Source organism: Podarcis vaucheri (assembly GCF_965113315.1).
Source record: "Podarcis vaucheri genome assembly, chromosome: 3".
NCBI classification, from domain to species: Eukaryota; Metazoa; Chordata; class Lepidosauria; order Squamata; family Lacertidae; genus Podarcis; species Podarcis vaucheri.
The window spans coordinates 63,332,362-63,356,559 of NC_138761.1; the positions used below are offsets into that span (position 1 = coordinate 63,332,362).

At 39.6% G+C, this 24,198-nt stretch overlaps 1 protein-coding gene across 9 annotated transcripts in view; it reads left to right on the forward strand.

The window, feature by feature from the left end:
* The window catches only part of NHSL1 (NHS like 1), a 142,914-nt gene that overhangs the window by 113,557 nt on the left and 5,159 nt on the right, over positions 1-24,198 (forward strand). For 7 of the 9 annotated variants that reach the window (XM_082215872.1, XM_082215871.1, XM_082215879.1 and 4 more), the window contains 5 exons: positions 2,541-2,668; positions 9,356-9,548; positions 14,970-15,101; positions 19,877-23,248; positions 23,764-23,893. In XM_082215872.1, coding sequence (XP_082071998.1) covers positions 2,541-2,668; positions 9,356-9,548; positions 14,970-15,101; positions 19,877-23,248; positions 23,764-23,893 — 3,955 coding nt within the window. The remainder of the gene's footprint in view (positions 1-2,540; positions 2,669-9,355; positions 9,549-14,969; positions 15,102-19,876; positions 23,249-23,763; positions 23,894-24,198) is intronic. The other 2 variants (XM_082215873.1, XM_082215876.1) reach the window with 1 other exon arrangement.

Here is a 24,198-nt window from a genome sequence, read left to right on the forward strand (position 1 = left end):
CTTCACCCCATGGAAGGAGGTTAGCTTAGTAGTCTTTGCCAAAGCTGCTTAGCAGATGGTGATTGTGTAGTGAGCAACATCCCTACTCAGATTCAAAGCATTTTATGGGGGTCTACCAGACTGGTGAATAAGACCCCTATCGCTAGTGTTCTTCTCTCCCTATATCTCATGTTTCTAGCAATCTTCCACCTAAATGGTTCAGTAGACAGCCATCTGTCAATCTAGACCACAGTTTGTCCATTTCTCTCCATCAATTTTGACAACTTCTGTTTTGAAATGAGTAAATGCACATGTGCCTTTTAGTACAGTGGTACCTCGCAAGACGAATGCCTCGCAAGACGAAAAACGCGCAAGACGAAAGAGTTTTCCGTTTTTTGAGTCGTTCCGCAAGACAAATTTCCCTATGGGCTTGCTTCGCAAGATAAAACGTCTTGCGAGTTCTTGCAAGTTTGTTTCCTTTTTTTAAAAGCCGCTAAGCCGTTAATAGCCGCTAAGCTGCTAATAGCCGCTAAGCTGCTAATAGCCGTGCTTCGCAAGACGAAAAAACCGCAAGACGAAGAAACTCGCGGAACGGATTAATTTCGTCTTGCGAGGCACCACTGTATAGCACATTCCCTGTTACCCTGTGTAAAGTAAATATCGTTTTACTTTCTAAATTGTTCAAAGAAAAAGAGAGTTTGAGTTCGTACTGTGTTTCCTTAAGTCTATTTTTCACAAAGTGATATAAATGTGTCTACTGATGACATGCAATATATTAACATTTGATAGTTTTGAATCTAGGACTACTTTATAGTCTAGAAACTATAGATAATTACATTTTGGAGTAGAGAGATGTATGGGTAACAATGGAGAGGTCACACTTAGTCTCCTGGGTTCCAAAATGGCTCAAGACTCTGGCGTGTCTACTTCTGTCAGAGAATCAAGATTGAAGCAGAACAGCAGACGATGACATTTAATGTGTATTATATGCATAATTTAGGTATTAAATATGTCCGTTAAAATATTCTGGTTTTTTAATGATAAAACCCAGAAATGTCCTTTAACCGGAAGGGACGGGCAGCGATTAAATGTGGGGTTCCAGTCAGCCTAAACAAATATGGAATTTGGAGCAGAATTTAATATTCAGAGAATGTCAGCATGCATTTTTATATGTAACACGTTTGTTGTTCATTCAGCTGCAAAGGTGGGTTTGAAAGTGTGGGCCTGATGGAAACTCTGAAGCCAGAGTTAGATTTGAAAATGTTGTCGGGGAGATAAAATACATTCATTCATCCTCAGGACTGGAAAAAAGACAGAATTTATTAAAATAGCAAAACATATTCATAGAACCATAGATCGGGAGAATTGGAAGGGACCATGAAGTCATCTGTTCCATCATCCTGCACTGTAGGAATCCTTTGCCCAACATGATTCCTCAAACCCACAACCTTGAGATACACAATTTCCTGTTCTACCAACGTGAGCTAGCCCAGCACTTAGTTGATTGATGGGATTTACTTTGGCCAAAAGTCCTTTTCTATTCTTGAAGCAGAATTACGGTCACATTTTTTCTTTTTCTTTTCGGCAAAGAATATAAGGCTGTGGTAGCTGGTTGTGTGTTTTGGTCTCACACCACTTTGTGCCAGTTCTCTTGGGAACTTTGTCACTTCTTTAGCTGAATGTGTCCCAAACATTGGTGGGTGGATGAAGTTGTATATAAATGAACAAATTTGACACTGGCACAATTTCACCCCTGTGCTTTAGTCTGCATATGTTGGTTTGTTGAGGCCCATTTTCCACCAGGAAGGGGCAGTCTGCCAGGGGCCACATGCCTATATGATAGATGGAGACAGAGCTGAAGATAGGAACATAAGGAACCGCCTTTCATGGAGTCAGACCATCTAGCTCAGTGTTGTCTGAATGGCAGTGGTTCACCAAGGTTTCAGATTGGGGATATTCCCAGCTCTATCTGGAGATATGTACCACGAATTGAATTTAGGACCTATGAATTTGGGAACTTGAGCTATGACCCATTCTGAAGATGGATGGATTGAAAGTGGAAAGCAGGATATAGAATACCCTGCTTCAGTTTTCATCACGGCTACCTCAAATTAGAATTCCAACTCTTATGCAGATTTACTCAGAAGGAAGCTCACTGGGTTTGAATGGGTTAATCTCAAATAAGCATACAGATGCAGGGAACAGATGAATACAACTACTGTTCTGGAAAGCAAGCAAAACTAATTCCTTTCTGACTTAGGCTTCTGCCATGAGCTTGCATGCAGTGAGTTTGTTTCGAGACAGTGGGAGTTGGGAATGGAACTTCTTTCCCCAAACCATACAATCAGAAAGAAAGTTTTAAAATTTGAATATAATATTGCTCCTTTGAAAGGAGGAGAAAATACTTTAAAAGGCCAGGAATAGTGTAGCCATAGGAGGTTTTAGGGGTCACATGAATTGAGTTTGGGTACCACATGTTGCCTGCAGGCTGCCTACCTTGGTATCTAGCAACCAAAACACTAATGTTTATTTTTTATTTTTTTCCTCTTCATGATGTACAGAATGTGACAAGCTGCGAAGGGATGGCTATCGAAGTTCTCAATACTATTCTCAGGGCCCAACTTTCTCATCTTCTTCCAGTGCAATCTGCGGAAGTCACCATGATGACTATGAAGAAATTGAACAAAAGGTGAGGTACCAAGCGCCCTAGGAAGTAATGTAGTATAATGCACATATAAGCCAAAATTAAATCAACATAAAACTATAGAAGTGCAAAATAGAACTGTGCAAAATATTTAGAAAAATATGGGCCTTTAAAGCTATGCTGTTTTCAAAAACACCACCTATAGTGTGGTTCAACTCAAAGAAGAAAATTGCAATGCAAACATCTCTGGCAGGCAGAAGTACAGATTTTGAAACCGGTTATATCAGTGCTTGCTGCTTTCATGAGCAAATAGAAAATAAAGCCATTATCCCTTTGTGAGCACTAGCTTTGTTTTTTAGTTTTTTAAAGTGTTCATAGTTCACCTTACATTTTATTTCAAGCAAGCTTGATGTGTTCAAAGTGGACTTAGTGCAGTTCGGTTCTCTGGAAGGAAATAAACGTTGCACTATGTCAGATGTTTTGTCGGTGCAAGCATTGCAGCTTGCCTGATGGACTGTTCCCCACTCTCTCTCCTTGCCCCATGTGCTATCCTGGGGGTTCTCCTGCCCCTGCACCAATTTCAGGGACCTGAGAGGGAGGAAAACCAGAGTGTGCAGGCAGAAGTCCTTGTGTGAGCGTCCCCTGACAGAACTCAGTAGCTGAATCCTTCCCTCTGTTCTAATTGTGCATTTGTTTCTTCATTGTGATTTCTGTATAGTATCCACTTGAGTAATACTTGCCCCTTGTGCAGGAATCTGTTATGTGCAGTGGCGTAGTGTGGGGGGTGCAGGGGGGGCCGGCTGCACCGGGCGCAACATCCGGGGGGGGCACTCGCAGCTCTCTGCCCCTACCGGGTTAGGGGGTGCAAATTACTTGCCTTGCCCCGGGTGCTGACAACCCACGCTATGCCACTGGTTATGTGCACTGTGTTTCATAGCTATCAGCTCCTTATCCACCATCTTCTTTCCTTTCTCAGGATCAGCCATGAACTCATAGCATATGTATGTGCTCAACCACTGGCCCTGTTCTCATACATGTGTGTACAATATATAATAATACTTACCTACCTACCTTAAAGGGTTATTGCAAAGATACTGAAATCCTTGAACAGTAAAGACAGCACTGTTCGGATGGGAAGTTGTTGTTGTTTGCACCCTTCTAGTTTATTTAATCTTGAAGTTAAAGGCTGAATAATGATACTTAAAAAATAAACAAACACAGATGTGATGCATTTTCCAATAGCCTCCTCACTCCACTCCTTCCCTGTTGGTCTTCAACCATGAGTGTGTGCACTTCAATATCCCACCTGGAGAGGGTGGGATTCATGCATGAAGATCTTGAGATGGTATTATTTACTTTCAAGTAAATGTATTTAGAACTGTGTTGGTTTAAATCCAAAAAAATTATCTTAGCTGGTTTTTGGACTATGAATTTTTTAGTATTTATAACAGAAAATATAGTGCAATGTCCTCAGCAAGTCAGTATTTCTTAATAGTCCTGCAATTTTGTTCCTGTGTAGGAGAAATTATTACATAGGTGTTATTTGCACAATCAGTGAAATATTAAAATTGACTCAATAAGTGGCATTATGAGGAGATTATAGAACCGCTGAGGGCTAATTTATAGTGAAATACTACCTAATATTATAAGCAAAATGGCATTTTCCTTGAAAACTACCTTCCCATAAAAATTATCTTAGAGTGATATTCCACTTTTCTTTATTTTGATATGGTATGTACTGGTGGATATCAGTCCTCAGTGAAAGACACAGTGAGATGTACTGTTGGGTGAGGCTGTTGTTATGGTCCCTCTAGAACTAATATTGTGGAGAAGGTGGGAAGCCTGAAGCTGAGGGAGGTTTTGCAGAGAAGTAACTTGGTATCTGAGAATATTTGTTCAAAAAACAGCAGTAATATATTTAGGAGAAGTGTTAGCCTCAAGGGTTGGAGAGGGGAGGTTCCTTCCTTCTCTGTGGCTCCTTCCTGAGATGGTCCCAGAAGGGGGTCTTTCAGGGTTCTTGTTGCCCCAGAACTTCAAAGGAAGGGGAAAATGAGCATTTGATGTAAAAGTCTAACGTGCAGTCCCTTTGCAAGTCCAGATCAGGATGCAGATGGTATGAAATACATCTACTTAGGACCCTAGAAATTTTCTGGAAATCAGATCAGATGGTTAATATGATCGACTTCATGCATATTCCTGTAATTTGGTTCATACTGCCCTCAGATACTTCTGTGGGGACAGTTTGGGGTGGAGCCATCTTTTTAATGTGATAAATGGCCCTAATTCATGGCAGCATTTCTGACACCCTGTACTGAAGCATATTTCCCTTTTGTGAGTCCACTGAATTGGCTGGTTTATTATTATTATTATTATTATTATTAAAACCCTTTGATTAAAACACGACAAACTAGTATGATATTTTCTCTCTTTCTCTTCATCACTTAAGCATGTTTTCCTTGCATGGAAAATTGATGTCTTCAGATAGCAACTCCTCTCTGCTTTCTGAAATTATGTTTATCTTGTTGCTACGTTTACTGTGTCTGTTGTGTCTTTTTATGTGTGTGTTTTTTTCATTCTCTTTTCTTTGCCACTCATTCACTTTCTTTTTTCTCTCACTCAACAGTCTAGTCTGTTAGACTGCCTCCCTCAGTCTTGCCTTAGTGCCTGCTGTTGTTTGATTCCATGGAAGATCAAGGTATCTGGCTCCAAAATGGGATCATCCAGCTGTTATGTATATATACAGCTTGATGTTATTGTGAATATTCTCAAATCTTACTTTTAAATTTTCACCTATTGTTGGTTTCACGTTTTCAAGGTAAATCTTGTACTAACATTGTGTGCTTCTATCCTTATCTCAGTAGTTGTCAATCTAGAACCCTCAGTTTGTATATTTAATGGACTAACTCCTTTTTTACTGCTCATACTTTGTTAATGTTTTCTGTTCTCTGGGAACAGTTTACAAACTGTTATAAATGTTCTTGTAATTTGGATTGTTGTGCTGTTTTACAATAATTTATTCCAAATCAAACAAACTATATATTGATTTATATATGAAATGGAAAACAAAACATCTTAGCATTGAATCTGAGAGTGAATGTGAGTGTCTATTAGGTTCCTCTTAACTCACATGTTTTACGACAGGGGTGGCTACCTCCCAGTTCAAGGGCCTAATCCAGCCCCCCCCCCCATTTTTGTCTGCCCCTCAAGACTCCATCAACTTTTGCAATGGTTGCAAATGTAAACTTTTTTTAAAAGTAAACACAGCATTTGGATGAATGGCATCCAGGGTCTAGATGTGGATGCAAGTTATCCCCACTCTGATAATGAGATTTATCATTTGATGAGTGGGAAGAGGATGATAATCCCTGTTTACTGGCTTCAGCAACCAAAATGCCACTAATCTCATTTCTGAACATTCCTTTTTCAATCCTTACTATATGCTTTCCTCTACTGAAAACAAATAATGTTTTTGTTCCACCGTGTTCTATTAAGAAATCTCAGATGACAATCTTAAAAGATCAGTTTACTGAAATGAAATCTGAAACTTTTAATAACTGCTATTATATTTATTGAGCAATCCAACCATCTCAGTATAACATTGGGAAAAATAATATTTAGTAATACAATTAAGCATGAAAACCAAACTGTGCTACTCTTTGTAATACATAAGAATAATATTAATTTCGCTTCCTATTCATTCTCATTCCTTTTCTTCTAACACTAATCTTTGGACTGAGTTTTAAACCACCACAAATCTGCATACTATTTGGTTTCTTTATTATAGGCTTTGTTGGAGCAATGAATTCAAGTTGCTGCTTATTCTGAAGAGTTGTTATTTCCTTTGGGACTTGTGCCTGCCTTTGAAATAGTCATTTAAGAACATATTGTTACACACCACCCCAGTCTTCACAGCAGTGCAAGATTCCAGGGGTTACAGCGGAGACTGTGGTGTCTTTATGATATATGGTTCATTTACAACATGAACCTACAATGGAGGAACTCCCAGGATTACACTCCAAAGCGGGTCCTTTTCCTCCCATGGGTGTAACGTTGGATTCAAACTGCCCACCCCATTCTGCTCTAACCCACACTTTCCAGCTTTGAAACTGCTTTCTAAATGCAACTATTTCCCCTTCAGCTTACATAACCCCTCACTGCTGTTCTGAAACTTCCTCCTCACCACTCTGGCATTGTCTTTTGTTAACTACCCAGAGCCCAGAGTGGGGGGGTTCACCCCTCTCCATGACTTTCTTGATGAGTCATCATTCTGTTTTTGCTTGCTTAATGGCTAGGCCATTCACAGTCTCACCTGGCTATTTTGATATAAATCCAAGCACCCAAAAACTCTGATACCCAAAGACCTATAACAATATTCAAAGAGTGGAGTCTTCATTCCCAGCTGTTTGTTGGGGAATGCAGCCAGAACACAGGAACTCTCTGGGGCAAAACTAGGGGCTGTGGCAGGGTGGGGGGCCGCATGGTGGGATGCATCCATTGCAAGAAGTTAGTACAGTCGTACCTTGGTTCTCGAGCGCCTTGCTACTAGTACGTTTTGGCTCCCAGATGCAAAAACCCGGAAGTAAGTGTTCTGGTTTCCGAACATTTTTTGGAAGTCGAACATCCGACACGGTTTCCGCTTGAGTGCTGAAAGCTCCTGCAGCCAATTGGAAGCTGCACCTTGGTTTTCAAACACTTTCGGAAGTTGAACAGACTTCCGGAACGGATTATGTTCGAGAACCAAGGCACATGCACACCTTTCAGACATACACAGGTCTTAGAAATTCCAGAGCTGATGTTTTCAGGATGTTGACTGGTAGATAGTGTCAAAGCCCTACCTCAGCTGCCCCAGCCATAAACATCTACAATTTTATGATTCTGTAATTAATTTCACCCTTGGCTGAGATACTTTTGAAAGGTTGTTTTCCATGAGGGCTGAGAATAGGGCCAGGTGTGAGTAACCAAGCGATCCCAGGACCTGGAGGATTTTTTAATGGATTAAAGCAGGCTTTGCCAACCTGGTGCCCTCCAGATGTTTTGGCCTACAACTCACATTAGCCCCAGTCAGCACAGCCATTTGGCTGGGGCTGGTGGGAGACATCTGGAGAGCACCCAGCTGTGCACCAGAGAAGGAAACAATTGCTGCTTGGATTGTATCAAAATGTTTGTATGCACTAAAACTTGGAACAACATTTGGACAGTGTTTTGATCAGAGTAGCTGATCTGACTATTTAAATCAGGCATAGGCGAACTCGGCCCTCCAGATGTTTTGGGACTAACAACTTCCATCATCCCAGACCGCTGGTCCTGTTAGCTACGGATGGTGGGAGTTGAAGTCCCAAAAGTCTGGAGGGCCGAGTTTGCCTATGCCTGATTTAAATGGTCTATTATTTATTGGCCATCGGATCAGCTGATTTATTTTCCCATGTGTCGAAATGGTGAATTTTGTTTGTTTTGTATAACAAGGATTCAGACATAAATTTACCTGTCTGCCTATGTGTGTGATTTGTTTTGCTTCATGCCTCACAATTGCTTTTAAAATATGCTTTATTTGCAGTTTCCTTGAAAAAGAAGGAAAGTTATATAGTATACATTTATGTCTCTGTCTCTTGTCATGTTCGAAGAGCCCCTGGTGACTGGCTAATGGCAGCTGGGTTTCCAAATACAATACACTGGGTCAACATAACATGACAGTTATTCATTTTGACAATGTCAACCAACCAGATAAAAAGTAGGTTACTGGGGCTTATCACACAGCACCATGCTTGAAGTATTACTCCCTTGGCACCTGAGCCTAGAGCAAGCTTTTTTTCATGTGTAATAGTAAGATAAACAAAAGCCACACACTAATGAACCATTGCATATCATTTTGGTTTGCATTTCTATCTCTGTGACTCAGACCTTTTAAAAACTGATTTGGTGGGGTCACACTTGCAAATTTCCCCTTTGTACAAAGGAAGAAGATGGCACAGAAGGTTTCTTATCCTAATACTAAGGTCAGGGATACCAAAAGAGGGGCCATTTCCCCTAAGATTTGGTCATTGCATTGAAGAATCTCTTCTGACATTTCAGTTGTAAATGTTTTACAAGATTTGTAAATCCATTCTTTCATATTTGGGATTTTTAAAAATCCCATCAAAGTAGCCCTAGAGCATATTTTTAAAGAGTTTGGGCAACTAGAAGCACTGTATTTTATAGCACTGCTAAAACTCCTACTGAAAATAGTAGAGTTCTTGGTATATCATTAACAGACCAGTATTAATTCCTATGTTTTATACGTAAATTTAGTATATGGTTTTGCATAATGTCCCTTTTTTTCCAATGAGAAAAAGAGTTATGTACAAGTTTAATAATTAGATTTTATGCATGTTTACTCATAAGTATTCTGTATTCAGTAGTACTTGCTCCCAGGTAAGTGTGCATAGGATTGCCTGTCACATTGAATTCAATTCCTTAACATGTGCTTAATTGGGTTATACGTTTATTGATTTTTAAAAAAAACACGTATTGGATGCTGGATGAAATCGGTTCAGTATTTGTAATTACTGCTAAACAGGATGTACAAACCTTTCCTTATGTACAAATTGGAACAAGGTCTGTCTAATTCATATTTTGCTAGATATAGCCAAGGCAAAAGCATCACAACTATTTTGAGTGCTTTAATTTATATTTGAAAGATAAATAAGTAAGGTAAATATATTTGCACTGAATTTACAGCGTACTTTTTTTTAATAGTGTTCGACCCCTTCTCCTGAGGAGGAGAAGCTCATTAGCATCAAGAGACCCAAAACACCAGTTTCAAATGAATTCTCTGATATCAACACTCAAACAAATTGGACCAAATCACTTCCATTGCCAACCCCGGAGGAGAAAATGCGACAACAGGCTCAAGCAGTCCAAACTGATGTTATACCTATTAACGTAACTGGTAGGCTTTTAATTTTGTTTCTGTGTGGTGAGAAAGAGCAAGAGATCTCAATTGGTTATTGGTTTTTATTTTGTCTGAAAATACGTTTTGCAAACTGTTGTACTGATGAAACTTAAAATGAGAGGCTGATTAGATTGAAAGTACTGGTTAAATTACTACTACACTTTTCAAGAGCAGGGTTCTTTGCAGGAATTATGAAGAATATCGGGAAGAGCACACATTCAGCCTTAGATCTGAAAAGGATTCTTGTGGCATGGTCAAATATATACTGAGATTTAAAAAGAGCACAAAACCCAAAATGTTTTCTACAATAACTTTCTCTTAAGATTTTAGGATCTCTCTGCTTTTCAGTCTATGAATAATATTAAGAAACTTGCCCAAGCCAGCAGATTTACGTGCTCATCTGTGGCAAAAAATATTGTTGTATGGAATATTCTTCAGGACCTTTGAGATGAAACCTATGTTAACCTCTTTCTCGGTCACAACGAAATGCTCTGTGTTAGCTTCAAAGATGAAGTGTTCATATTAGAAATGGTTTGCTGCTATATTAAGCTTAAAAGGTTTCAAGAAGCCTTAGATAAGATCCACTTACAGTATGTGAATATCCGCCTCTTTTGTACAATGACTGTACTTCAGTTATCCACTGGAGGAGGAAAGTGAAATGCAGAACTGTACTCCTGTTCCATTAACAAAGAAGATTTGTCTTTCTCCTGCAGCATGGTTGTTCTTCACTGGTGCAAAAATGACCCCAAGGGCCATGGCACAATTACTAAATTACAACCACATTGCCACATTCCAGCTGGTCTGAGGCACAAGAAGTTAACTTCAGTTATGCCGCATAGACTTCCATTGTGCTTTAGGCTTTCAATTAGATATTTTTGATTACATTGTTAAGGCAGCTGACTTTATTTCATTAATAATCACTTAACTTGGGCACGCCTTTCCCTTATGTGATTGCTAATAACCACTTAGCGCTGGCATCCATCTTATTTTAGCAAGATTTTCAGTATAAAACAGTTGTCTGGGATAAATAAGAAGCTCGTGAAAGTAATTAGAAATGCAAAATGAAAAGATATTATTGAATGCCACAACTTAAAAGAGAAATGGTTTTGCACATTTAATTCATTACACAAATGAACAAACTGGGGTTCCTCCCAGTCAAGGTTGCTGCCTTTCAATTGCATAGATGTTAAAAGACAGAGAAATAATCAGTATGCTTAATCATAAGAGTGCAGTATATTTAGAAAAGTATGCAGTTTAATCTTCTTTAACTCTCAAAGTATGTAAAAACAAAAGGTTGGACATGAGATGGGTGAAAGGTGGGCAATTCAATGGATATACTGAAGCTGAGCCATATTGCTTTACACTTTAGAAACTGAGGTTGCATTGTGAGCTCAATTGAACACAGTGTGACTTCCTTTTGAATGAATATATGTAAGACAAAATTTGCAGTGAACTATCCTCTTTGATATGTACTTAGCTGGGAGAGGAAAAGGGGGAAAAATATATTTTAGTTCTAACCATATCTTTAAATTGATGTAAGCGCTAGAAATCATGTATTTGTATACTTTCTTCTCCCCTCTCCTTTTTTTGAAATGGCAAGATAATATTTTTGGCTGTCTAAACCAGCAGTAGTAGATTGGGCTATTCGCCGCAATAAAATATGGATGTGTCTGAAATAAAATATTAACCCTAGATGTACTTTTTAATAAATCAAGTGCCTTTTTAAAAAGATTAATTAATAATGAACACAGCCCACAACCTTTCACTTGGCTGCACAACAGATGAGACCTGCTTTGGTTTCATTTGGCAGCGCTCTTTCAGTCGGACAGATTGTAGTATTGTAAATCTGGCTAGTAACCTGAAGGTGCTGGGGCATTGCATTAATCTGAAAAGCTGCTGACTGGCTATCCATGTTTGGGAGTGGAATTAGTTTCTTGGGTCATCAGGAGCTGAGCTTGCTGTGGAAGGGATAGACTCAAAGTTTTAGTCTTTAAAAAGCATATGCTGCCAATCTATTGAACACCATGCTCTAATTGTTAATCCAGGAACAGGTGGCGTCGTCGGGTGTGGGTCTTACCCAGATACAAAGGAAGATAATAGGAGCTGGTGCGCATCTAAGTCATAAATAAAAGATAAAGGGCTTCATTCTGCAAATTACTGAAACACAGACTTAAGTACCATTGACTTCATTGGGCTGTTCCTTGATGAACAAGATGAATTTAAGCAAGTGCATAAATTGAATTGTGGCTAGAGAAGGCTACTGAAAAGGTTGTTTTTTAAAAAAAACAAACCCACCACAAAAATTAAATACAGGTTTATTTTTAAAAACTAAAACTTTCAACCAGTTTTTGCACACAAGTTTCCTAACAGGTTTTATTTGATTTTGGATGAATGCAGACAGTTGTTTACCAAGTGGTAACTTCTCAAAGTATGTATACAGAAACTTGGTAAACCACTTGCCTGTAGCAACCTGCTAAATGGTGAGGATAACTTTTTTATCACATATGCAAGCTGAGTCAGAACTCTGGTGAAGCAGAAGAGCGGTAAAAAGTATCCTTACTACGTGAAACAATATTACTTCCTTACCAACTAATTAGCGGTTGGTAAAGAATAATACCTATAAATATGCTGACTTAAAAAAATATTTCTGTACAAGTTGACTTTGTGCCTTCACTGATACAGATTTTGGTACAAAATAGACAACTTTGCCACTATTTCCATGTGCATGATGGGGCTTTTGATCCTTTTTCCAACAAGGCTCAGTTCTTATCTCTCTCAGGGTCTAAGCTACACGGTGAACTACTCAGAGGAGCTTCAGTAGCTTTTCCAGTGTGACATAGGAGGGCTGCGGTTCAGTGTAATAATTAAATAATTAACCCACTGGCATGCCTAATAGCAGGCCATTGGTCTGAAACTCTTAATTTTATAACTCCCAGTTCTCCTCACTAACCTCATCTACTATTAGAGTTTCAAAGGTTTCACTTAACAAGCACATCGTATCTTTAAACCCAAATATGATTATTCAGGGAAAATGCAATTCTTTTCATTTGGCAACTAGGGATGGAACATTTCTCTTCTAGTCTTTGTTCCTGTAATCTAGAAATGTCCAAGTGCATTGTTGTATAATTTTTAAAAGTCATTTTCCTTATGCCATACAATCTAATGGAAGCGTTCTGGTCCAAGACTCCTAGGACGTCACATATGATGCGCACAGCAATGTCTAGCAAATACCAAATGCACTGTTCAATGAGAAATAACTTGGCTATCTAGATGTTTAAAATAGAATTCGGAAGAATTCAAATACCTACCTTTTTCCCAGAAAGAAGCATAGTGAAACAGAGCTTTTCCTAAAGACACTTCTATACTTACCGTCCTAAGGATTTATAGGTTTGAGAAGAATATTAGGAATGTTAAGTTTGTTAAGGGGGAGAAAATAAAATGAGATTTTAAAATCACTTGTATGTTTTAGCTAATTTGTAAAGCATCTCAAATGAAGCAAGATGCAAATTTTAAACAAATGGAAATGGCCAGGTTATTACTTCATTGAAAGAAGTGAATTTGTTTGAAGCTGTTCAACCTGTAGAAATGCTGCTGGGTCCAGATATGATACAGCAAATGGTCAACTATAAGGCTTTCTTGTTTTGCATGCACCACACAAACTTTTAATGGTGGGTTCAGTCAATTGCGAAAATGCAGTATCACCCAATGATAGATTATTATTATTATTATTATGGTGATTATTATTATTATTATGGTGATTATTATTATTATTATTATTATTATTATTATTATCATCAATTCATATACTGCTTACATGCCAAAATTACTTTAAAGACTAAATATAGCCAGGGTGCAGTTCTGTGACACTGAAGTCTATATAGAGAATTTATGTTCAATAAATGTTACTGGCATTTGGCATGGCTCTTTGGTACCAACCAAAAAGAGACAGTGAGACCTCTGCCAGGGTTTCACAGTATGATGGAGCTGTTTCCATCTGCATCAGTCTCTCTCTGTCTCTTTCTCTCTCTCCCCCCCCAATATAATGTTGTATTTAAATATAGTAAATTTTCAGAGGTAACAGACATTAAATTTTGGCTAACCTGAAAGTCAGAACATTGTCTAGACTCAGTCATGTTTGTTATTTAATATTTTAATTTTTCTCCCACTGTTCCAAGGCTGTTCACAACACTGCTAACATTATAAGTTCACTGCAAAATACAGCAGTGCTTACTGAAACACTGTTTCAGTTCAAATTGTTTGTTCATTTTAAAAATACCTAAGACATTCAGATATTATAAAACTTCATCGTAGTCATATAATAAATAATCTGCAATCAGTTCCTCTGAAGTTTCTAATGCAGGGGAAAGTAGCCAGATTTCTTATGACTGTCGGTATAAAAATTTTGGATGCAGAGGTATCATCTTACTTTACTTATGCTTAGAGTCTGGGAGTTTCAAAAAACTAAAACACACATATAAGGGCCTACGTTTGGTGTTGAACAAAAGAGGCAGTCTAGGGATGTTCTTAGTGTATGTCCACCCTGCTGCTTAACAGCAGCAAGAAACCAAACTTTTTGTGTTGTCATCCCAGTTCTGCCAATAGAGGTTCATCAGGCATATTCTGTTCTAACTTTTGAAACACCTCCTGAAAACTTTTCCATGCTACCGAGCTAATGCAGTCAATTAAGAAAATATATTTAAATGTTAAATGATTTGTCATTTTCCAAATTAACAGCTTACAACAGTGGAAAAAAGAGAACCACAGTCCCTCAGAAAATATCTTTGTAATAGTTCTGATGTTTTTATGAATAGTGATATACAATTTTTAAGTAAATAAATGAGCAATGAGGCCTCAAACCTCTGACATCATTCCAGGAACCCACTTATCCAAACTGACCTCCACACCTTACATCCACTTCCATTAGCTTCATATCTGCCTCATGTCCATTAATTTAAATTAAACCTCCAATTAAGTATATTTAGGATCGTCGCTGAAGTCATTAGCCATGCCATGCCATAAGAAAATGAATAAATACTTATTCAGTACATTTCTCAAAAACAAGAGCATAAATTCTCTCTCCCCCATTCCTCAAAGTTCATAAGAAGGTAAGCTGGGACATAGTGTAACTATAAATGTCCAATATTGACATTAATAGCTCACTGATATGTTTAGATTAAATGAAGATTTGGTTTGATGAGACAAATGTATTTGATAGGAGCATGTAATCCGTTCCATTATAAAGCCTTAAAGTGACAGTATGCTGTATCTTTTCCTTCTATGTATATCCACTCTGTATGACTGAGCTAACATCATATATTAATGCCTTTTCTTCATTTCTATAATAAGCAAGTGGAAGAAAGTGCATGATGTCAGCGTGCTTGAAAGTAATGGTGCTTTGCTTGTTCTACTGTACATCAGGGGAGAATTTTGACCGCCAAGCCAGCATACGGAGGTCTCTAATTTACACAGATACTGTGGTAAGGCGGCCGAAGAAAGTGAAAAGGAGAAAGACTATTACAGGAGTCCCTGACAACATCCAAAGAGAGCTAGGTATGGCTCATCAGAACTGTATTCCATTACAATTAATAATTATCTTGCTTACTGTGACTAAACTCATAACATTTACCCCACGCTCATGAAGTCAATACAGTCTGATAGCCTATTAAAAGTTAAAATGAATGTATGCCTGACCACTAGGAAAGAATAAATAGTGTATGCTTAAACCGATCATTTTGCCCGCCTGGAAATTAAAGTTCCATCTTTACAAACAAACAAACAAACAAACAAACAAACAAACAAACAAACTGAATTTACTGAATGCCATGCAAAGCTGCAATTTTCTGAAATCATGTACTGGGACAGTAAAAATCTATAAGAATTTTAGGGTTGTTTTCAGGAGGGTTTTTTATTCCCTTGGTCTTAAAGATATATCTTACAATTACTGGTAAATTTGAGCACGTCAGTCTCACATTTCCTTCATTCTTCACTGAAGATTGGATTTTAGTAGGAGGAGTACTGCTGTCTAAAATTGGTTCCAGAATCTCATTAAAAACTTCCCCCTTTACCATCTGATCATAAGGCTTATCAGTCAAATGGCTCAAACATTTGTGAAATGCTATAGGAGAGTCCATATTTGAACATAAATATTCACTATGCAATTATCATATTTGAGGTCTTCTGGGTTTGTCATTTGTTTAACCATAAATAACTTTCGTCCCCAGCCATTCCTTCTTGGCAAACATCAATGTAATGGGCATAAGCTAAGGCCCTTTTTAGGCTAGACCCTTGTTTGTATTCTGTCACTTCAATTTTTTTTCATTCCTAACAACAACAAAAGTGTAGATAGCTTTTATTCTCTTCATAGCCAACTTCAGACAATGATCTTCCTGCTTGTTCACTTGAATGCTTAGTAGACATTCTAGGCTCCCTGAAATCCTGCTTGAGGCATTTAGTTTGCATATTCAAGTAGCTGTGGCATGGCTGTTTTGAAATCCATGTATTTGTGGCCATCTCCCAACATGGAAGCTTTGATTTTACACCATAGCACCACAAACCCACATTTAGGAAGGCTTGTGCTGACATACTGAATTGCTATGCAGAAATTACTTGACACACCCACGCACAGTGCAAGTTACAGTGTTAATCAAATGTCTTAGAAGCTTTATTGGTGTCTGCAATGGTGCCGGTGAAATGCTGCCCTCATTTGGCATGGAGTCATGCCAGTTGCATGCAACTTGATGGCAGTTCCATTGGGTTGTGGGACTTAAAGGAACTTCCTATACATTTCCCCCCAGCCATGATGTCTTGTGTTCCTTCTGTAGCTTTGGTGTAGGTGAGCTCCATTGGCCTACAAATTAGTGCAGGCAAACCTCTGGTTGCTCCTTCTCCTCTAAAACCTCTACCCACCTGACCTTTGGTATTTGAAGAACCCAGTAGTCTTTTTCCTGACCCCCAAACTTCATTATATTGGCAGCTACCGCCCTTGGCGCCCGCTCTTGTGCTTGCATGCTTGCTTACTCACATTCAGAAGAGACAGTCTGCAATATAACCATCACAGCTCTGTGCTGAGTTTTTCTGGCTAGTGTAACTATGTTTTAAAGGGCACTGAAAGGGTGGACGAATCCCCACTGCTCCTGATAGCCTATTATGGACTGCACTGTTGGACTTTATCCTGTAATTTAAAGCAAGTAAATGATATCTACCATGGTGTTTTCCTATCATTCAACATGGAAGGAGCACAACACTATTTGGGCTACTTGCCCTAGCATTAAAGGGCAGGGTAAGGCCCAGTATTGCAGCCAAGAAGGGAACTGAAGGGAAACTGGCAGTTTGCAATTTGGCTTCTTCTTGAGGATTGTTCTTCAGCACAAGATACCTTATTATACTTTCCCAATTAATAATATCTTACATAATTTGGCATTTAATTTTCTGTTAAAGAATTTGAGACGAATCTCTGGTTTCATAATCTGTCAATATGAAACTCACAATTCCCCTGACAGGTTCTCTGATTCCACATACAGTTCTGTGAATAAGAGAGACATGAGTAGAATATTAAAAGTATCCATTTATGCCAGAAATACTTTTTGAAAAACATTACGCTACAATATATATTTTAAAGTGCTTTGAGTCTCTTTGAGTAGTGGAAAAAAATGCCACAAATAAATACATTAGTTTAAGTACATATTTAAGCAGTAGTTACAATGATAACTTGGAATTTAGTAACTGAAACTTAACTTACGGACTGACAACTTTTGTTGTTGGAAAAATCTGAATTTGTATCATATTCAGGAAACTGATTTCAGGAAAGGTGTTTATTTTTAGTTACAGCTCATGCTGATCAATATAGAATAAATAAATCTCTCTTACAAGTCCTCTCTTTCTTGCTTGATTGGCCTTTGTGCCTATAGTCATTTTGATAAAACTCTGCTTTTGAGAATTATCAAGCTGCTTGCCAGCATTGAAGGGACATAATGTAATTTCTTACTTGAGCCCATTGTGGTAGAAAAAAAAGTCTAAAGGTCAAATTCTAGCTGCCTTGAAGTTCTAGCTAAAACCACACTGACTTTGCTGAAGCAGGGCTTCAATTTATGCTTTTTGGAAAACTTTAAAAGCAGGCAAAATGCACAGAAACATGTGTAAAGGTTTGATTTTATTTGAAAGCCGGTTAATGTTTCATAAATGGCATTGTCCTTAACTTTCCCTCCATCCTCCATTCTCTCCAATGCCAGTGTTTTGTTGTATGCCAAGAAAAACAAGAAGTGAATATGACTTAAACAGCTATTAAATTTTATGGGGAAGAATGACCTTACTCTTCACAGTCCACTTGCATTCAACAATTAAGAGAATTGAAAGGCTCTGGGAAGGGAGCTCCTTATCTGACATGCCATAAAAAACCGGCAAGAGCTGCTTAGAAGCAAGCAGTCCAAAATGGCTGCATTTTTCAATGGCAGAGTTGCAGCATTTCAGATACCAAACTTTTCCCCACCTCTTTTTTACATCATTGTAGCATAATTTGGACAGAAGAAAATGCTATTTTGATAGAATTTCAGTGCAGATATATATTTAAGTATATAGTGCAGTGATCTCAAGTGCATTCAAATCAGTGACTTTCAAGCTTGTTGGGGTAATAATAAGGGTGGCAAACAACATTCCTTGAAAGACAGCTCACTAGTACTGATCTCCTTCAGCAATGGACAACATCAAGAGAATGTCGGTTCATGGCTTGACTCTCAGTTAGCATTGGCAATGATGAAATCAGCATTCCATGTGAACTGTTTGTATGTACTTGGGCATGATTCTATAATACTTGTTTTCTTCGGCAGGAATAAAAGCATTCTCCAGCCGATATCGCTGACCTGGTTCTTTCTTCATTTTAAACCATAGTTAAGATTTAGCGTATAGCATGCTGGTGCACAGGACAAAAATCTTGGTCAATTTGCACCTTCTCTGTTCCTAATGCTGCTTTGCTACTGGGAGCTAAGCCATGGTTTGGCTCATGGTTTGTTTGGGGAAAACAAACCACTAGTCCCCTTTTGGACATAACACTTAGATTTGCATGAAACCAGAAAACTGCAAGCAACCCAAATTTTTAAAATGTGGAGAATTAAAAAAAACAACACAACACACAGGAAGTGTGCCTGTCAATAGTTAATTGGCATTATAAAATCAGCAAATCAGAAGGCAGGGACAGCCATAAAAATTCAAATATGGGCGGGTGTAGACTGCTTTGAATGGAGGATTCACAACTAAATAATGCTCAAATGTGGACAAACCCTTTAACTATGGTTGAATGCTGTGCAAGCACTTGCCACTGGGGAAGGGGCAGCCTGAAGACAGGAAGTCAACTTCAAATTATGGGAGTTGGATTTGCTGTGAGATGACTCTCTTGCAATTCTGTCTGTACCTTGCCTTGCGCTTAGTCTCCCTCCACCTGCATCGCAGACAGAAGCCATTGTCTAATTAGGCAGTAGACTCTGCTTCAGTAGGTGAGCAACACTATTCTCCCTGCCTTTTGTTCTTCCTCAAAGAACAATGTAGACGTTGCTATGCTAAGTATTAATACATAGATGAAATAGTTCTTAGAAACTTGGCCAGGCCTTTAGAATTTCTTTATTTAATGTGTTTAAATATATTTCAATTTATTCCTTTAAAGAAGTCAGTGGTTTTAAAAAGCAATTGTTAGCACTTTATTTTTCTCCTGTGGTATAGTGCAAGGTCCCAAAAATAAACATTTCATGATTCAAGTAGATAATAATATAGAAAAATAGTTTGTGTGGAATTGCTTGAATTTCCTGGAATCCCATGGTGCTTTTGAATGGAAGGTGCAGCAGTCAAGACATAGTTTGCAAAGAACAAGGACTGATACACACTTTGCTTGTTTTTTATTTTCTTCATTTTTCACACTGGGGATAGGGTAATATATTATATATATGTAACATAAATAAGCTCCTGTACATTGTGACTTAAATTATGGTCTGCTGAGTGCTACAATAGCTGTAGCTGCTATTATTTAAAGTGAAGTGTGCAGGCAGCCTAGTAGGATAGTATTGATTGTTCCCAGTTGGCCTTTAGCCTGTTGGTTAGGTAATAACAGCTATTCTTGTCTATCAGGGGTTTTGTTTGTTTTTTATCTGAGTGACGTGACTGGAGAGTAGTCCTAGTTTGAATGTAAACAGACCCAGGTTCTTATTTATATTTGAAACAATGAAGCATATTTGAAACATCCAAGGAAACAACTTTTTGATACATGTTTTGTTAATGAACACAGGAGCTTAAATGTGAAATCTTGATGTGTATAATAATTGTTTTATTTTAACTTCCAACAGTTGGCACTGGTAAAAACGACTTCCGTGGCCATTCATTATGCGTCCCTGACCACTATTCCACGCTAGGAAGGCTTGATAGCTATCACTCTTCCATGCAGCAGTCTGACACCAAGGACTCCGGCTGTCAGACGGAGGAAGTCAAAGTGGTGCCACCTTCAGTCAGGCGAATACGTGCCCAGAAAGGTCAAGGAATTGCAGCCCAGATGTCACAGTTGTCCAGTTCTTCTGGAAACATGTCTGTGATGAGTGATTCCGCTGGGGTTGTGTTTGCCTCCCGCCTAAACAATGACCTGGGTTTTCATAGTCTACCTCGGTCTGGGGCAAGGGTGTCCCTACAGTTCCTGGAACGTAGACATAGCCTGTCTAAGTCAACAGAAGGTGGAGCACTGTCACACCACATAAGCAAACTGCAAGTGGATGATAGCATAGACCACATGAGGAACAACAGTAGGACAGGTATGCTTCAAAGGCCAAAGTCCCAAGAGGTAAAGGGCTCTGAGAGTGACCAAACAGAAAGTCTAGCATGCATGGTCTCTCCACATAGTATGTATTCAACCAGCATTATACCAAATGCAACCCTATCATCCTCTTCAGAGGTTATTGTGATTCACACCACACAGATTGCGGGCGCGATGGATAGTAAAATCACCCACCCTTCTTCATATACAAAACCTAGAGACAATCTTGTTGTCAACAGCATGGTAGGCACAAAAGATCAACAGCATTCCTCTAGTGGGACCTGGAGCGAGACCAGTTCAACACATCACTCGCGTTCCTCAGACACTGCTGTTTCATCGAATGCTGCAATGGTGCTCAGTCTTGGAGATTCAGGAGTCTCTCTCACCGGTGCAGGAGCTGTGGAAAATGCCCCTCAAAGTATGACCTACAGCAGTAGGAATAATCTCAATTTTCCAATGCACTCTCAGGACAGTGACAGTAGGAGTGAATCAAATTACTCTGTTGACAAAACACAGAGCCAGGTTCAGAACAGCACAGAGCACTGTGGTTTGAAGCGCTCTGGAAAGGAAGAGGTGTTGTTACACAAACTAAACTGTGCCACTCCAGGCTGCTCCACGCCTGTGAGCAACTTGAGTACCAGCAGCCTTGAAAGAGTCTCTGCCAAAGAAGACTCAAGCTCTTTATATTCTGTGGACCATGATGGCTATTACACTTCCATGCACATGGACTCGGGACTCAAGTCTGGCAAAACTTGCAATAGCAATAACGGCTTTGGAAACCCCAGGCACAGTGTCATTAATGTGTTTGATGGCACCGAGAAGAAATCTCTGGGAGACTTGTCGAATTACAGCGACAAATCCCTCTCACGAAGCATATCCTTTAAAAAGGCAAAGAAACCGCCTCTGCCACCATCCCGAACAGACTCTCTTAGAAGGATCCCCAAGAAGAAAACTCAGTCCAATGGGCAGGTATTGGATGACATGTTGATTGCTAGCCTCCAACACTCCCTACAGTTGAACCTCAAGTGCAAAAATGGCAGCTCACCATCTCAAAGCCCCTGCAGTGATTATGATGACCCTTGGGTGCTACGCTCTCGTAGTCAGAGCTCGGTGAGCGCCAGTAGCAGCATGATGTCTGGAACAGGCCTGAACATGTACTCCATCTGTACTGTCACACCCTCCCAGAGTGAGACAAGCAGCATCAGGTCAGAGTATGCTGACCAGTGGGGCTACTACAGCGATTGTCCTGGGATGCCGGAGGATCAGCTGAAATCCCCAGTAGTTCATTCGGCTAATGCTGGACCCAGGCTAAATGATTATAACGTCAGCCGCCTTAATGATGGGTCAAGGGCTTCTACACCACAGGTGCCCAGCGGGTTGGCCAAACCAAAGACCACTTCTCCAGAAAAGCCACATAGGGTTACATCACCATCTAGTGGGTATTCTAGCCAATCCAACACACCCACAGCAGTTACACCAGTGCCTGTCATTCTGAAATCTATGTCAACAGGAAACGGGAAACCCAAGATGAAACCTAAAGTGCCTGAAAGAAAGTCATCCCTTCTGTCTTCAGTTTCAGTGTCTTCCTCCTCCACATCCCTCTCTTCTAATACATCTGCTGAAGGGAGTGGGAGTGTGAAGAAATCTGACTCTGGCCCAAGCTTCCCTCTGGTTTCGTCTCCAGACTCTTCTGAGTACCTTCTTCCACCACCACCACCTCCCTCAACAGATGTCATGGATCTGCCGCCTCCCCCTGGATCTCCCAACTTCCCACCGCCTCCACCAGAAGCGGTTATAAACATATCGTTTTCTCAAAGTATCCCATGGTTTAATTACCTACCGCAAGACCCTTCGTTGGATCATTTCTCTCCCTCTTCACCTCCTGTGCCATCTCCTCCCCTTCCACCTCCTGTCCCTTCTTCAGTTCCTCCACCAGCACCCCCCTTGGACCCCAAACTCACAAAAGGTGCATACAAAAATGCACCATGTTCTTTCAAGAAATATAATCAGGAAGGTTCTTCTCACAGTACAATAAAGAGAGCTTCCTTGAAAAAGGAGGATCCCGCCAGGCCTTCAATGCCTCTAGTAACCACCCAAGCACTGCAAATGGTACAGCTGAGGTCCGTGAAGAAAACTGTGGTGTCAGAGGTTGAACAGCCAGGTGAATCTACTTCTGACATAAATTCTCAGGAAAAATCAACTGATGTGCTTTCAGGACAGCTGCCTATAAAACCAGGTGTAACAGTAGGACACTGCGACAGCCTGGAAGAAGGTGAAGTGAAACCCCATGGTGCTTTTGACAATACCTTTGTTTACAGTCCTAATCAGAGATCTTATCCAGGACTCTGTGGTAACTATGAACTTTCGAGTGGTGCAGTGCCTGGAAATGCAGGCAGTCTAGCTAATTCCTTTGCCAGTGATTTACCACCAGCCAGTGTTGAAGAAGCAGCACAGGGTTTTTGCTCTGATCTTGCAAGCTCATCTCTTGAGGGACAGCCAGGATGTCTCAACAAGCCTCAGGGTGTATCGCCAAACAAGAAGCCGCCACCTGTTTCAAAGAAACCCAAACTGTTCCTGATTGTGCCACCCCCACAACCCGATGTTACAGCAGAAAAAATAGCTGGAGTGGGTGAAACAGTCAGAATCGCTCCAGGGGATGCTGCCATTGCACAGTACAGCCAGGCTGAGGATTATCCTACAGATGGACTCTGCTCCTATGAAATGGACGCTGGCAGCCTGGTTCCAGGAGGAGGAGCTGCAGGTTCCACCTCCTGTGAGACACTGGAAGTCAGCGTTTCTGCGCTGCAGCCCAAGCAGGAGGAGCAGCCTTGCTTGTGCGAACGAAGCAGTTCCAACAGAATTGGAGACAGTGTCTCTAGAGGAGACAGGCATGCATCTCAAGGGGATGAAAGTGGTAAGTCTGTTTTCTATTTTCATCCAGTATCTTTAGTGACTAGACCTATTTGGGAGTAGGATAGGGAGGGCTGCAGCACTGGCATCAGTGTAACACTCTCGGTGCAAATGCATGCAGGTCCTAAGGGAAATAATAGAACTTGGGCTAATGGTGTGTAAAGAATCTGCACTGCCTTCTTTATTTAAGGGAAACAATTGTCAAGGGGGATTTCTCAACCAAATCTCTGTTGTGTTGATTTTTAAACTGAGACAATAATGATGGCCATGAGGTGGGGATTAGGGAATCCAGAAATGTCAGTGTTGTGTTCCTTGTAAGCAAATAAATAGCTTTTCACAGAATGTAGTTACTCAAAATAATTTTGTTGTTGCCATCAGTAAAAAGGCAGAAGCATGGCTGTGTTGTGTATTTTTAGGGAAATTTACGGTCTTTATTGCCCTGTTGGCTACTTAACTCTTAATTCTTCAGATATTGCGAGTTTATAATCCCACATAATTTTCTTACTTACTGCATTTTAGCTGAGGGGTTTGAATCAGATGCAGCAAACAGCTTTTTACTGCAAAGCCCTAGTTATGGAGAAGACAGTGAGGTGGTGGCAGTGCCAACCAGACCAAGGACTACTGAGGATCTTTTTGCAGCCATTCACAGGTATTGTTTAATTGACTTATTTGTGTTGCTTTATCCATTATCCCTTAAGAGTTTTAAATATATCTTACATAATATGTAATGCTAATTATTATTATTTTATTTTTCAAAGAAATTCGCTTTAGTTTCTGGTAATACGTAGTTAAAATAGATTATTCATATATGCACCTTTTATTGCTTTGCAGTCAACTAATTCTGAAACTAAACTTTGCTGGCAGCAAAATCAAGTTTGGTAAAATTGTCAGCCTCTGGCCCTTGTGTGAATGTCAAGTGATCCCTTGTTTGTATTGTACTGTTTCTCTCAACTT